The sequence below is a fragment of the Osmerus eperlanus genome, chromosome 22 (assembly GCF_963692335.1).
Source record: "Osmerus eperlanus chromosome 22, fOsmEpe2.1, whole genome shotgun sequence".
Lineage (NCBI taxonomy): Eukaryota > Metazoa > Chordata > Actinopteri > Osmeriformes > Osmeridae > Osmerus > Osmerus eperlanus.
In genome coordinates, this window is record NC_085039.1 from 8,385,975 (window position 1) to 8,399,248 (window position 13,274).

At 47.6% G+C, this 13,274-nt stretch overlaps 1 protein-coding gene across 3 annotated transcripts in view; it reads left to right on the top strand.

Annotated features, from left to right (window-relative positions):
• Window positions 1-1,971: 1,971 nt before the first annotated feature.
• plppr2b (phospholipid phosphatase related 2b) overlaps window positions 1,972-13,274 on the top strand; it is a 21,949-nt gene continuing 10,646 nt past the window's right edge. For 2 of the 3 annotated variants that reach the window (XM_062448413.1, XM_062448412.1), the window contains exons 1-3: window positions 1,972-2,163; window positions 4,206-4,307; window positions 12,791-12,979. In XM_062448413.1, coding sequence (XP_062304397.1) covers window positions 4,233-4,307; window positions 12,791-12,979 — 264 coding nt within the window. In that variant the 5' untranslated portion in view covers window positions 1,972-2,163; window positions 4,206-4,232. Of the gene's footprint in view, window positions 2,164-4,205; window positions 4,308-12,499; window positions 12,980-13,274 lie in introns of those variants that run through there. The other variant, XM_062448414.1, reaches the window with a different exon arrangement.

Sequence of the window (13,274 nt, forward strand, 5' to 3'; positions counted from 1 at the left end):
GCACATCTCTAAAGCAATGAACTAATGTGACGAGAAGCGTTCCATATTTGTCCCCCAAGGTGGCGTGGTGGTTATTAATAGCCACAGTTTCCCCTACTTTCACCAAGGCCAGGTGGCGTTTTGTCGAGGCTCTTGCTCGTAGCTTCCTGAATGGCTTTGATGTTTGATATCATACTCGTGTGTGTTTATCCGGGACGCTCACGTAAGCATCGATCAAGTGCTTGTTATTACTCTGTCAAAAAAGTTAGGTATGTCTATGTGTCATCTGTCCTGTATTTTTCAGAGTGGGTGAGATGTTTGTAATTTTGCTGAATGATTTTTAAGTGGTCTTGCATACTGTGTGTTTGTCTGGCTCAGCTTCACGCCGTCAATCCATGCCATGGCTGCCTGGTTTCCATGGGAACAACATATCCGCCTGCCGATTTAACGATCAGTCAGAGGAACCCCCTTCCTTCTGGGTCAATAACCCATAACGTGAACACTCGCGACCACGTACCGCAGAAATTACGTACTTGTGAGCCCAAGATCCACAACGTTTTCCTTATTGACTCGTTTTTTTGGTATGTGCCGTACGATAAAGGCTTTGTTTGAGCGGTGGATAAGTATAGGCTATCCTTGGGGGAAAGCACCATCCCTGTGATATATTTAATGCTGCTTCCAAATGATTAGCAGACTAGCCTCTTGCTCACTGTTTCGGCCTACAACATTATATTTGAAGCTAACGGCTAACGTTGCGTGTGTATAAATTACGCAAATCAATCCACCAGGGCTGTTGAAGCAGTAGGCTACAAGCAGACCAGGTTCCGTGCATCGAATACTCGTGTTACGTGCCCTGAAGATTCATTCCCAGTTATCGCTGGCCTGTGTTGCTGGAGGCATTACACACACACACACGCATTCGTGTGAACACACAACTAAAGCCAGAAGCTCCGTGTACCTCAATTGTCAGGGACACACGCAAACGTGTACACACACTCTCACTCAAACGCATGCAAGTATAGGCAAACCATCTCCAAACCATCCCAGAGATACTGCACTGTACACCCACACACAAACCCAGTTTACGCATTCTATACTGTACATACAGGTACACACACACAGACACACCTAAGCTGAAGCTGAAAATAGCCGGTACCAATTGGGCCCTGGCCCACATAGGGCCGGTGTCTGTCGTGCTCCACTTTTCCGCTTGGCGATGCGTCATTAACCCTCTGTCACCCAAATTTGCGTCTGCAGGGCTAGGGCAGATTGGCCGAACTCACTGTTCACCTGAGCCCAGGCTGTCTCACTATTTCACGCACGCACACACACGCACACACGCACACACGCACACACACATGCACACAGGCTTTGTGCTCTCATGTATGAAAGTGGTTTCCAGCTGGAGAACGCTGTGCCTAGCTTTCAGCCACTGTTGTTCCTCTTCCTCTGACACACACATCCACGCTCCCTCCTTCTCTCTCTCTCTCTCTCTCTCTCTCTCTCTCTCTCTCTCTCTCTCTCTCTCTCTCTCTCTCTCTCTCTCTCTCTCTCTCTCTCTCTATCTCTCTCTCTCTCTCTCTCTCTCTCACTCTCTCTCACTCCGCTCACTTTCTCCGCTCCCGCTGTCTCGTGCTCTCATTCCTTCTTCCCACTCTCCTCCCTCTCCCTCTCTCTCACTTATTCTCTCTTGCTTCTCGTAACTCTCCCTCTCCGCGTCCTCAACGGAGACACTGAGCATCCCTTGAAGCCTGCGGAATCCGACACTTCGTTAATTAGCCCCGGTGCATAGGCAGTGCCGATTAGCCGATTAGCTTAGTGATCTAGCGCGTTTCCCATGCAGTGTGGATAGGGGCTGACTGGCTGCGCTACACTCACTCTTTTATCCACTCTGTCTCTCTGTCTCTCTCTGTCTCTCTCTCTGTCTCTCTCTCTGTATCTCTGTGCCCGCACGCCCGGGAGAGCAGCGGAAGCACTGGGCGGGCGGCTCGGACTGGAGAGAGAGAGAACGAGCAACCGGACACAAGAGGGACAAGACACAGAATGGGAGTCTGCTGGAGCTCCTGAAGGCTCTCTCTCCCTCTCACACACACACGCGCACATTCACACACTCTGTACAACCGCATTCTCAGTGTAGACGATGGCACATCTGTAGCATCACGAGTTGTCCGTACAGAATTTGAGGTAAGACCTTCGATTTGCATTCCTTTCATTGTTTTTCTTCTCTCGCTGTTTGGTCATTGCGTGTGCGTGTAAGGGGATGTCCCCCACGATGGACGTAGGGGTTGTGGTTTCAATGAAGCTTTCATCAATTACTGTTTTGTCTGTCAAGCTGTGTGAGTAGATGTGTGTGTGTGTGTGTGTGTGTCAGAGAGAAAGAGTAAGGGGGGATCGAGGGATGAGTGCATGGGAAGAGAGATCTCTCAGCACTTGTCTATCTGACCCACATTGTGGAACCTGTCTTGTAGCAGTGCAGCGGATCTTGCTGTGGTGTACACACAAACGCGCTCTCACACTTACGCAAGTACCTGTGTGTCAAACACTTGTGGGATTGACGGGTGGATTGGCATGGGGGAGTAGAAAGTGGCATGTCAGCAGTGTGTGTACGTGTGTGTGTGTGTGTGTGTGTGTGTACGTGTGTGTGTGTGTGTGTACGTGTGTGTGTGTGTGTGTGTGTGTGTGTGTGCGTGCGTGTGTGTGTGTGAAAACATGTGTGTGTGTGAAAATGTGTGTGAGCGAGTGGGCGGTTGAGAGAGAGGGGAAGGCTATGAGAGAAGGTGTCATGAAGGGTTTCATGCTGTCTGGGAGATGCAGGAGGCATTAGAAGCTTCCGGCTTCCACACACAGTGATGAGATGGACAGTGCTTAAGAGCGGGGCTTTCATGCTTGCTCGATCTTCCTAGTTTGTGTCGTTGCGCAATCCATGTGGCTGTTATACGTGTGCATACGTGTGTGTCCGTGCCTTCATAGGTGTGAATGTGTGTGAGTAGGATTATACACACTACAGACACATCAAAACGTGGTTAATGGACCCACAGAGAACTGTTGCATTGTGGGAGCAAGAGGATGAGAGTCTTAATAATGGATGGATTTAAACACAGACGCTGTATCCTCTGTGATGTGTGTAATTATTCATGTCTGAGCAAGCTTTCCAATGCTAGTGTCCTAATACACATGGGAAGCCCATTAAATGTGTCCAAAAATCAAGCCACAGCTGCCTTTGTACAGAATGGGCAGATATATGGTGTATGTGTGTGTGTGAGACAGACAGAGACAGAGGAGAGAGAGAGAGAGAGAGAGAGAGAGAGAGAGAGAGAGAGAGAGAGAGAGAGAGAGAGAGAGAGAGCGCACATGTTGTTTTCCTCTTCCATGTATAGGCTTTAAAAGATCTTGAGGGAAATCAATCTGGAGAAAAAGCAAGTTGTCTTCCAATAAAAAAAAAAAATGGCTTCACATACTCACCAGAAGTTTGTTTGAATTAAAACAGCAAAACTCAGTTTCAACCCAAACTTCCGTTCTTGCGGTGTTGGAACAACGTGCCTCACATGTTTCTCAGACATCCGGAAAGCAGCAAAGCATTCGAGTGAACAATGCCCATGGCCCTCCGAATGCCCAGTGGGCATTGCACAGAGTTGGCGCGCTCCTATCACGACAAGGCGCCAGTCTTTTTCCCTCTTGGGGGTCGACCAGTTGAGCTTCGTTTGGGATTGTTTCTCTCTTTCTTCTTCCTGACATCCTCTTTTTTTTCCCTCCTGATTCCCCCAAGATGAGCTTTCACAACCATGTGCGTCACGACTCTGTCTGTCCTCCTTATCTCTTTGTCATCCTTTTGTTTTTGATCATCCTCCTCTGTCTCTTCTCCTTCTTTGCCTTTCAACCTCCATTGTCTGGTTGTGTACTGTGCCATCTGTGGGTGTGTACAGTATGTGTTTTTTGTTTTGTTTTGTGGCAGTGTGTGTGCGCCAACTGGGGACATGAGGTGCAATAGAAGGGAGGAGAATAAAAGGATTAGTTCTTCCACTGCTTGCTCATCCACGATGAGTCGGATTCAGTGTGAGTGAAAAATGACTGGGAATCAAATTCTAATTCTAATCTCAATCATCATGAATCATCTGCACCGGATTACGGTCTATAAAAATGAAGAAAACGCGTGGAACCAGGGAACCAGCAGTGACGTAGTCAGAGTCTGCTCGTGCCTTTGGTAAAGGTCTTTTTCGATTCCGCAGGTGCCTGTTGAAGCCGGAGGAGAGAAGATGAACATGGTGGGAGACTGGAGGGCACTTCAGAAAACCAGCACCTACCTTGTGCCATGCTTCCTGATGGTGGAGGTGAGTGGGAGGGAGGGGCTTGAAGTGTTATGCAAATGCATTAAAAGCGGGGGGCCCGATTGATTGGTAGGTTGAAAGCCACGGGGTACTTCTCCTTCTAATCCAGTCGCCCACAAGGTCGGGGAGAGAAGTCAGTGGGGAGAAGAGGTGCCAGTGTGAGGAGTGTTGGGACTAGGCATGGGTGACCTCTTTGTTTTGTCGGACGCCCCTCTCTGCCCCTCTCTACCTCTCTCTGCCACTTTCTGCCTCTCTCTGCCTCTCTCTGCCCCTCTCTGCCCCTCTCTACCTCTTTCTGCCCCTTTCTGCCTCTCTCTGCCCCTCTCTGCCTCTCTCTGCCCCTCTCTGCCCCTCTCTGCCTCTCTCTGCCCCTCTCTGCCCCTCTCTGCCCCTCTGCCTCTCTCTGCCCCTCTCTGCCCCTCTCTGCCCCTCTTTGCCTCTCTCTGCCCCTCTCTCCCTCTCTCTGCCTCTCTCCCCTGTTTCTCTTCCCGCGACGGCTTCTCTCTAATCCCTAAATGACTCAGTAGAGCGTTCATACCCTTCAGACGTGTTTGCTAATGAATTGGCCTAATTAACGCGAGAAACCCAATTAACCCACTCCGGCGCCGCTCACGCGCTTGCTATGACTCTGGGTATACGCCGTGCCTAAGAAGCCCGTGGGGCTAGCATGGTTAGAGTGGTTAGGAGTTTTAGCATTAGCATTTGGTAAATGTTCGCCATTCTAGTTTGCCCTAGAAACCAGTTATGTGGTGGCTTCGCCCCTCTCATGCCATAAGAGCTGAAGTGTATTAAGATATGTGTTGACATTTGAACTTGTTTGTTAATAGAGATTGCATAGAAATAGACAAGGCATTTATTTCAGCACTTAAAATCTGCTGAGTTGCTACTAAGCAAACATTGTACATCTGTAGTTGTCATGAGAACTGGAGTGTACTTAAATGTAAAAAATAATTGTCACATTATTAAGGGAAACCATGGTAAACAAGGATTCTCAAGAGAATGCTTCCTCCTCACATTACAGATTACCCAACAGAATACCAAACCTCCCCACAAACACTCTTTGTACTACCTCACAATTCACACCATCGCCTACATTTCCCACAATCCAAAGAGACATTGTCTCCTCTATATATATATTTCCCTGCCATGTTTCATTCTGCCATTGAGTTTCTTTTGCAACACTTACTCTTGCAAAAACTCTTTCCCATCTCCAGCCTTCCAGGGGAGTCCTCCACTTAAACAATTCTCTTTGACCGTCTCTAGCGCACCGCCCAGTCACCCATTGCACATTTCAGAGCTCCTCCTCTCCATCTCTCCTCTAGTGCACATGCTCCCAAGTGCACTCAAAAACCTCACACTAGCTGGATTCCTTTTTGCTTTCGCTCTTCTTCAGGACTGCCCTTTGTTTTAGAATGGCCCTCTCAAGAGCAATTATCACCCTTTCTCTTCCTCTAAACACTCATATCTTCAGTTCCCTTGTTGATTCTCACCATCTCTCTTCTGGAGTCTCTCCTCTCCATTCTTAATGTGTCCTCTCCTCTCCCGACTGCTCTCTCGCATCACGACCAGCAGCCTCACAGCTCCCCCCTGAGGGCAGTTTGGTTTGTGTTGTTAGGCTACATGAGTCACTCATCATCCCTGTCTTTCCACACCGACAGGCCCCCTGTGTTATTCTTTCTCTCTTTCAGTATTTCTCTTGCTCTCTGCAAGTGTGTAGGTCTCTCTCTCTCGTTCTATGGGTGTCTGTTGGTCTCCTACCGTAGCACAAAAATCAGCAGGAAAAAGTCATTTGCGACTTGTTAAAAGAGCTCCGGGCATGAAAAAGAGATGAAAAAGGTTGAATGTTAGAAAAGCAAAGGCTTTCTATGACGTTCTTTCCTGTGACGTCCTAGTTGGGACACATCGGGCCCCATTGGCGTAAACTACTGAAGATGTGTGGTCGAATGAGTCCCAGACTAACTCAGCAGGTGGTTGGAGTGGTTGGATCACAAAGCCTCTCGGTGGTTGTTTACACTTGTACTTGGCACCACCACTTCCATTTGCCTAAGACTCATTTTAAACCTATTGTAAACAAGGTATATCTCAGTTGGTCTCTCTCTCTCCCAACCTCCCCACCTCAATTTCTTCATTCTTTCTCTCATTTCTGTTTCCCGTCCTCATCTTTTCACAAACGTGAGAAACAGACGTTTATCAGTCCTTTCGTAAAGCAGTACGAGTCGACAAATCTTCTAAATCCTACAGGGATGGGTCAGAGCAATTGAGAACGTTTAAGCCGATTCCCACTCTTGTGGCTGGCCAATCGCAAATCCCATCTCTCCCCACTTTTTGACGGTTTGAACGTGACCGTCTTGCTGAGAAAAAGGGGTTCAGAAGTGTCTGGACTCAAGGGTAACTCAGAATCCACTTCAAAAGACAGACGATTAAAAAGTAATTTTGATCAACAGATTGTTGGCTGACTTCGTCGAAAGAAGGGGTTGGAGAGGCGTGCTTGGAAAATGTGAATTTTCAGTGGAATTTCACCACACTCAAATTTCAAACTGTTTTTTCAGCATTTGATGGGCAACCGTTTTTGATTTTCACATTGTTATTCTGTGCGTTTACACTAATATACTGATAAGTTGTCACATTTCTAAAAAATTGTTAAAGTTAAAACAAACCAATGAATCATCATAACATGGACCTGGCCACAAAGTGCATCGCTGAACTGGGTGCATATATGCATCTGTTCTCCCCACATACACACAAGCACCTCCACACGCACGCACACTTCCATCTCCCTCGCTACAACACAGAGACACATTACCAGCCCTCTCTCACGGCATTCGCCACAGTTTCGCGCTCATTATCTCCATGCGTCTATAAATAGCCCCTTCGCCGCAATGGGATTTTTTCATTGTGCAGTGAGAACACTTGTTCGCTCGCTCCCACCTGTTTCCTCTCAGAGTTTCTTGAAAGGAGGGGTAGAGCAACCCTGGCACCACTCACAGTCTCAGCCGCGCGCACTCTCTCAGTCACAGTCATTTCTGACTGTCATCGCGTCAAGAGAAGGGATTGGCTCAAGCTGGGGTTGTGCGGCTCTGTCAAATGTCTGGCTGTCTGTTTGCAGAGGCACTCGAGCGCTGGAATGTTCCTTGATATATTTCAATGGGTGTGTAAATTGCCTGTTTCCTTTGATGTCTGTGGCTCCTGAAATGTGCTTTTCACGATTGGGAGGCCATGTCAAGCATAAATAAAGCTTGTCCTAATCGATCTTCATTCTTCTTCTTCTTTTGAGAGAGGGAAACAGTACGCCGAGACAAACACTCCAGATAAATGGAATGTGAGGCGGGGAAAGAGAGAGTGGGGAGAGAGGGACACAGAGACACAGAAACAGTGCAGGATAAAGATGGATTTAACAGATGATTCCTCCAGCAGACATACCGAAGCAAAAAAACAAGGATTAGGAGATAAGGATGAAAAATACACCCAGTAATGAGAGAGACAAAAGAGAGGAGAGGGGAGGGGAGGGGAGGAAGGGCGATAGAGTGTGTGGGCGCCAAAAGATGTAGTCAGTCTTTGATCTGCTACTATTCCCATGCTCTTTCTCTTTCCGTCCTCTAGCTCTCTGCCTCTTCGTACAGTCTCCCTCTCTCTCCCTCAGTCTTCCATCTCTCTCTCTCCCTCAGTCTTCCATCTCTCTCTCTCCCTCAGTCTTCCATCTCTCTCTCTCTCCCTCAGTCTTCCATCTCTCTCTCTCTCTCTCCCTCAGTCTTCCATCTCTCTCTCTCTCTCCCTTAGTCTTCCATCTCTCTCTCTCTCCCTTAGTCTTCCATCTCTCTCTCTCTCCCTCAGTCTTCCATCTCTCTCTCTCCATCAGTCTTCCATCTCTCTCTCCCTCAGTCTTCCATCTCTTTCTCTCTCCCTCAGTCTTCCATCTCTCTCTCTCCCTCAGCCTTCCATCTCTCTCTCTCCCCCTCAGCCTTCCATCTCTCTCTCCCCCTCAGCCTTCCATCTCTCTCTCTCTCTCCCCCTCAGCCTTCCATCTCTCTCTCTCTATCCCTCAGTCTTCCATCTCTCTCTCTCTCCCTCAGCCTTCCATCTCTCTCTCTCCCTCAGCCTTCCATCTCTCTCTCTCCCTCAGCCTTCCATCTCTCTCTCCCCCCTCAGCCTTCCATCTCTCTCTCTCTCCCTCAGCCTTCCATCTCTCTCTCTCTCCCTCAGCCTTCCATCTCTCTCTCTCTCCCTCAGCCTTCCATCTCTCTCTCTCCCCCTCAGCCTTCCATCTCTCTCTCTCCCTCAGCCTTCCATCTCTCTCTCTCCCCCTCAGCCTTCCATCTCTCTCTCTCTCTCCCTCAGCCTTCCATCTCTCTCTCTCCCTCAGCCTTCCATCTCTCTCTCCCCCCCTCAGCCTTCCATCTCTCTCTCTCCCCCTCAGCCTTCCATCTCTCTCTCTCCCTCAGCCTTCCATCTCTCTCTCTCCCCCTCAGCCTTCCATCTCTCTCTCTCTCTCCCTCAGCCTTCCATCTCTGTCTCTCCCTCAGCCTTCCATCTCTCTCTCTCTCCCTCAGCCTTCCATCTCTCTCTCTCTCCCTCAGCCTTCCATCTCTCTCTCTCCCTCAGCCTTCCATCTCTCTCTCTCTCCCTCAGCCTTCCATCTCTCTCTCTCCCTCAGTCTTCCATCTCTCTCTCTCCCCCTCTCCTATCTTGTTCTCCCTTTGCCTCGTATATGCTCACATTCTCCTTGTTTTCTTTGTTAAGTCCCTCCCTAGTTTTCTCTCCCAGCAGCGAGCTCCATGCAGCTCCCATGGTGTCTCGTGCACTCATTAAATGTTACACCATCCCTCCTTCACGTTGTTTGTTTTGCAGTTCTCTCCCACACCTCTCGTTCTGTTCCCTTTCCATCCCACTTCGATTGGGCCATCCATCTTTCACCCTGCTGCAATGCAGTCCCAGAGCACCAGGTGGCAGACTAGACATATTGATCTGGTATGATGTTCATTCCATCTCCTTCTCTCTCTCTCTCTCTTTCTTTCTCCTCTCTCTCTCTCTTTCTTTCTCTCTCTCTCTCTCTTTCTTTCTCTCTCTCTCTCTCTCTCTCTCATCTCTCTCTCTCCTTCTCTCTCATCTCTCTCTCGTCTCTCTCTCTCTCTCATCTCTCTCTCTCTCTCTCTCTCTCTCTCTCTCTCTCTCTCTCTCTCTCTTCTTTCTTTCTTTCTTCTTTCTCTCTCTCTCTCTCTCTCTCTCTCTCTCTCTCTCTCTCTCTCTCTCTCTCTCTCTCTCTCTTTGTATCTCTCTCTGTCTTTGTCTCAAACAGATACACACACACACTCAAGTTCACACACAAACATGTACATAGAATCGCACACTCACTGACAGGCAATTAGTGAGAATCTAAGCTTGCTGATGTTAACTCTGAGGGAGTGTGTGCCTTAGCACACAACTGTGCATTGTGTGTGTAGTGACTGTTTTGGAAGTAGTGTGTCTTGTACATGTGTATCCTTGTGTGTGTGTGTGTGTGTGTGCGTGTGTGTGAGCAGTAGCCTGGGGAGGTCCAGCAGTGGCAGTGTTCTGAGATCAGACCGTGGCTTTTAATCATATGTTGGGACTGTGAACCGGAGGTTTGGGCAGAGATGGCTGGCCCTTGAAAATATTCACCTAAAAAGTGACAAAGTGAGCCGGCTGCTAGCAAGGAAATCAGATAACACACACACATAAACAGGCATATCCACACACACACACACACACACACACACACACACACATACACAAAGATGAGAAGTGAAACTGAGCTACAGCCCCTCTGCTATGCATGCAAAAACTCCCTTGAGTTTAGTCTCCAATTTGTGCCTCAGCTGTGTGCAACGCTCAGGGACAGCTCATCACAAGGTTGCTGTCGTCCTGACGCCCGTGTCCCGGTCACACGCACACACTCCCAACCTACTTCTCACACTTGACTTCATGGGGTGACTTCTATGCCATCTGGGTGTTTCACAGTGGCTCAGGTCAACAAGTAACCCTTCTGACAGGGCTAACGCTAAAATGCAACCTCACTGTTGTGTTCCCAGGGTATACTGGTATCAATGTTGAAGCTCAACAAAAACAGCTTATATGACACAAATTCTTTAGTCTTGGGTTCTTCAGTCTCTCTGGACCACATGTCATTGTGTAAACCTTTTACCTATTTGTATTTCCTGTGAAGAAAAGAAAAACAAAAAAATGACATGAATGTGTCAGGAAAAACGGAGAAGTTCACTCGGACAGTCGAAGAGAGGTCTTTACCCTCCATTTGTCAGGGAAGTGGAGGCATTGCTGTTTTGTTGAAAAGAAGGCTATCATCAGCCAGCCAAAATGGCTGCCATTACAGTGTATTATGCTAATGTGAGTCGGCATATTGTGCCATAGTTAGCTGGGGGTCAACTCGGATGAGCATAATTAGCTTGAGATAGAGACTTCTTAAAGTAAAAACCGCCAAGTTAATTATGCCCTTCAGACCGGTGCCAAAGATATATATTATGAAGATTGCCATCAGCGTGTGTTTATGAGTTTGAAGCTTATTTAAAATAGGCTACAGTACATAGCTAGTTAGATCTGGTTTGAGGAGAAAAATCTAAGGAAACATTTCAGGCAATGTTGGAAACACACGTATGTTTTAAAAAAAGTTTTATACATTTAAAAAACATTTAACAAGGACCGAGAGAGGAATTTTGTTCTATCATGAATAGGTTTTCCCAGTAAGGGTCAAGATGTGGTCTGATTGGTTGTTCTACATGTACTGGTTGTGTATAAAGGCAATTGTATAGCACTGTTCTCTAGATTGTTCTCCCGAAGGCTTCTCCTCAGCTCTGGCTTCTCCTACTCCTTCTCCTTCCTCATCTCTAACTCTTTCTCTCTCCCATTTACAATAATCACGGTAGAGTAGGTAAGATGTAAAGCATTCACTTTGTAACAAGTTTGCCTTATAATTGTTATATTAATATCTTATATTAAATATCTTATTTCACTTCACTTACTTTGACCATTCTTGCTCTGATTTAACCCATAGACTCAAATAACTGTAATTGCAGCATATTTGGTTGAGGTTAATACACTTTTCGGTTTACACCTATTCCTTTAAACCTAATGGGAATAGTTTGGGTTGTTTGGCCAGTATTAAACCCCCGACAGTCTCATTGGTCATTTCTGAATATTAGAGTGTATTGGAGATGGATGGTTGCTTTCACCTTATAGAAGCTCCTTTAACTCATCTTGACGGCCTGTATGGAGAGGAATGCTTTTGCCCAGTTTGGTTTCAGATTGGAAATGAGAGACTGCATCTCTCCTGGGGGCTATTCTTCTGTAACGTTTCCACATACTGTTTTTATTTGTCTGAACTTTGACTGCTTTTCTAAACTACACTTCCTCCCCCATCCCTCCATCACTCCCCCATCCCTCCATCACTCCCTCAGGCTGTCTACAAATGAGGAGGAGAGAGATGGATGGATGGATGGATGAAGGAGAAGTATGGAGAACATAACATTCATGTCAGAATTACTTACAGAAAAGGAGAGTTGTACGGGGGGAGACGCACACACACACACATACACTACACACACACACGCACTACACACACAGACATTACACACACACGCACGTATTGAGGGAATGAGACCAACAAGGCAACAGTATACAGGAGCTGTTTGATGTACTGGATCTATAAATAAACTGGGCTGTGTGTGGAAGTGCGTTTGTGTCCCGGATGACTTTGTTCCTGACACGATGGATTGAGCCCCAAGCACTGTGAGGTTGAAGCAGAAGTAACAAGCACACGTACACACTTTACAAGTTCACCCTTCCAACCTCCTTCCCTCCTTTTCTCTCAAATGTGTACTGGTGCTCGCCTCGGTGCAAGCTCTCCCCATCTGTCTTCCTCTCTCCCCCCCTCCCTCCCTCTCTCGCTCTCTCTTTCTCTCTGTCTCTCTTGTTTCTTTCGCTCGCTTCATTTCTCCTCTTTCCTGTGTACAGTAGAGCAGCATCTTTGATCGCTTTTCGTTTGTTTCTTTACCGCTCCTCCTCCGGCAGCACTGCTGGAGGAATCTCTCTCTCTTCTCTCTCTCTCTCTCTCTTGTCTCTCTCTCTCGTCTCTCTCTCTCTCTCTCCGTCTCTCTCTCTCTGTCTCTCTCTATCTCTCTCTCTCACTCTCGTCTCTCTCTCTCTCCGTCTCTCTCATTCTCTCTCTCTCTGTCTCTCTCTCTCCGTCTCTCTCTCTCTCTGTCTCTCTCTCTGTCTCTCTCTCTGTCTCTCTCTCCCTCACTATCTTTCTCCATGCACACTTGACTCATTTCACACACTCTGGAAGCCTCTGTCACTGTGCTCAAAAGGGATCTCTTTCTCTTTTCCCCTCCCTCGTTTTTGCCTCATTTTTTTTCAACACCCTTCTCTAAACCACACACACACACACACACAATATCAGACTCCAGCGGATTTTCTTTATCATCCTAAAATCCGCAACGACCATGTTCTATTTCCAGCTGGTGATCCTGGCAGGAACGGTTCTGCTGGCGTACTACTTTGAGTACACGGACACGTTCCCCGTTCACATCCAGGGGTTCTTCTGCTACGACAGGACGTTCTCCAAGCCGTACCCAGGACCGGAGGATGACAGCAAGGCACCCCCGGTGCTTGTCTACTCACTGGTCACTGCTATACCGACCGTTACGGTAAGAACTTCACTTATTATACCTCTAGAGCACACACGCACACACATACACACACAGAGATAAACACACATTAGGCAGATAAACACACAGAGACAGCGTCGGCGATGACTCAAACACACATACACAAAGGCATACATAAAGACACTCTCAAGCCTACATGTACACACGCACCTGAGAGTGTACTCACACGAGCACGTGTTGACAAACAGAGCCCGCGCACACACACATTCACGTACTGTCAGCCGGGAATACTGGACACGCACACACACAAATCTCCAGCTTTACTCACGTGGTA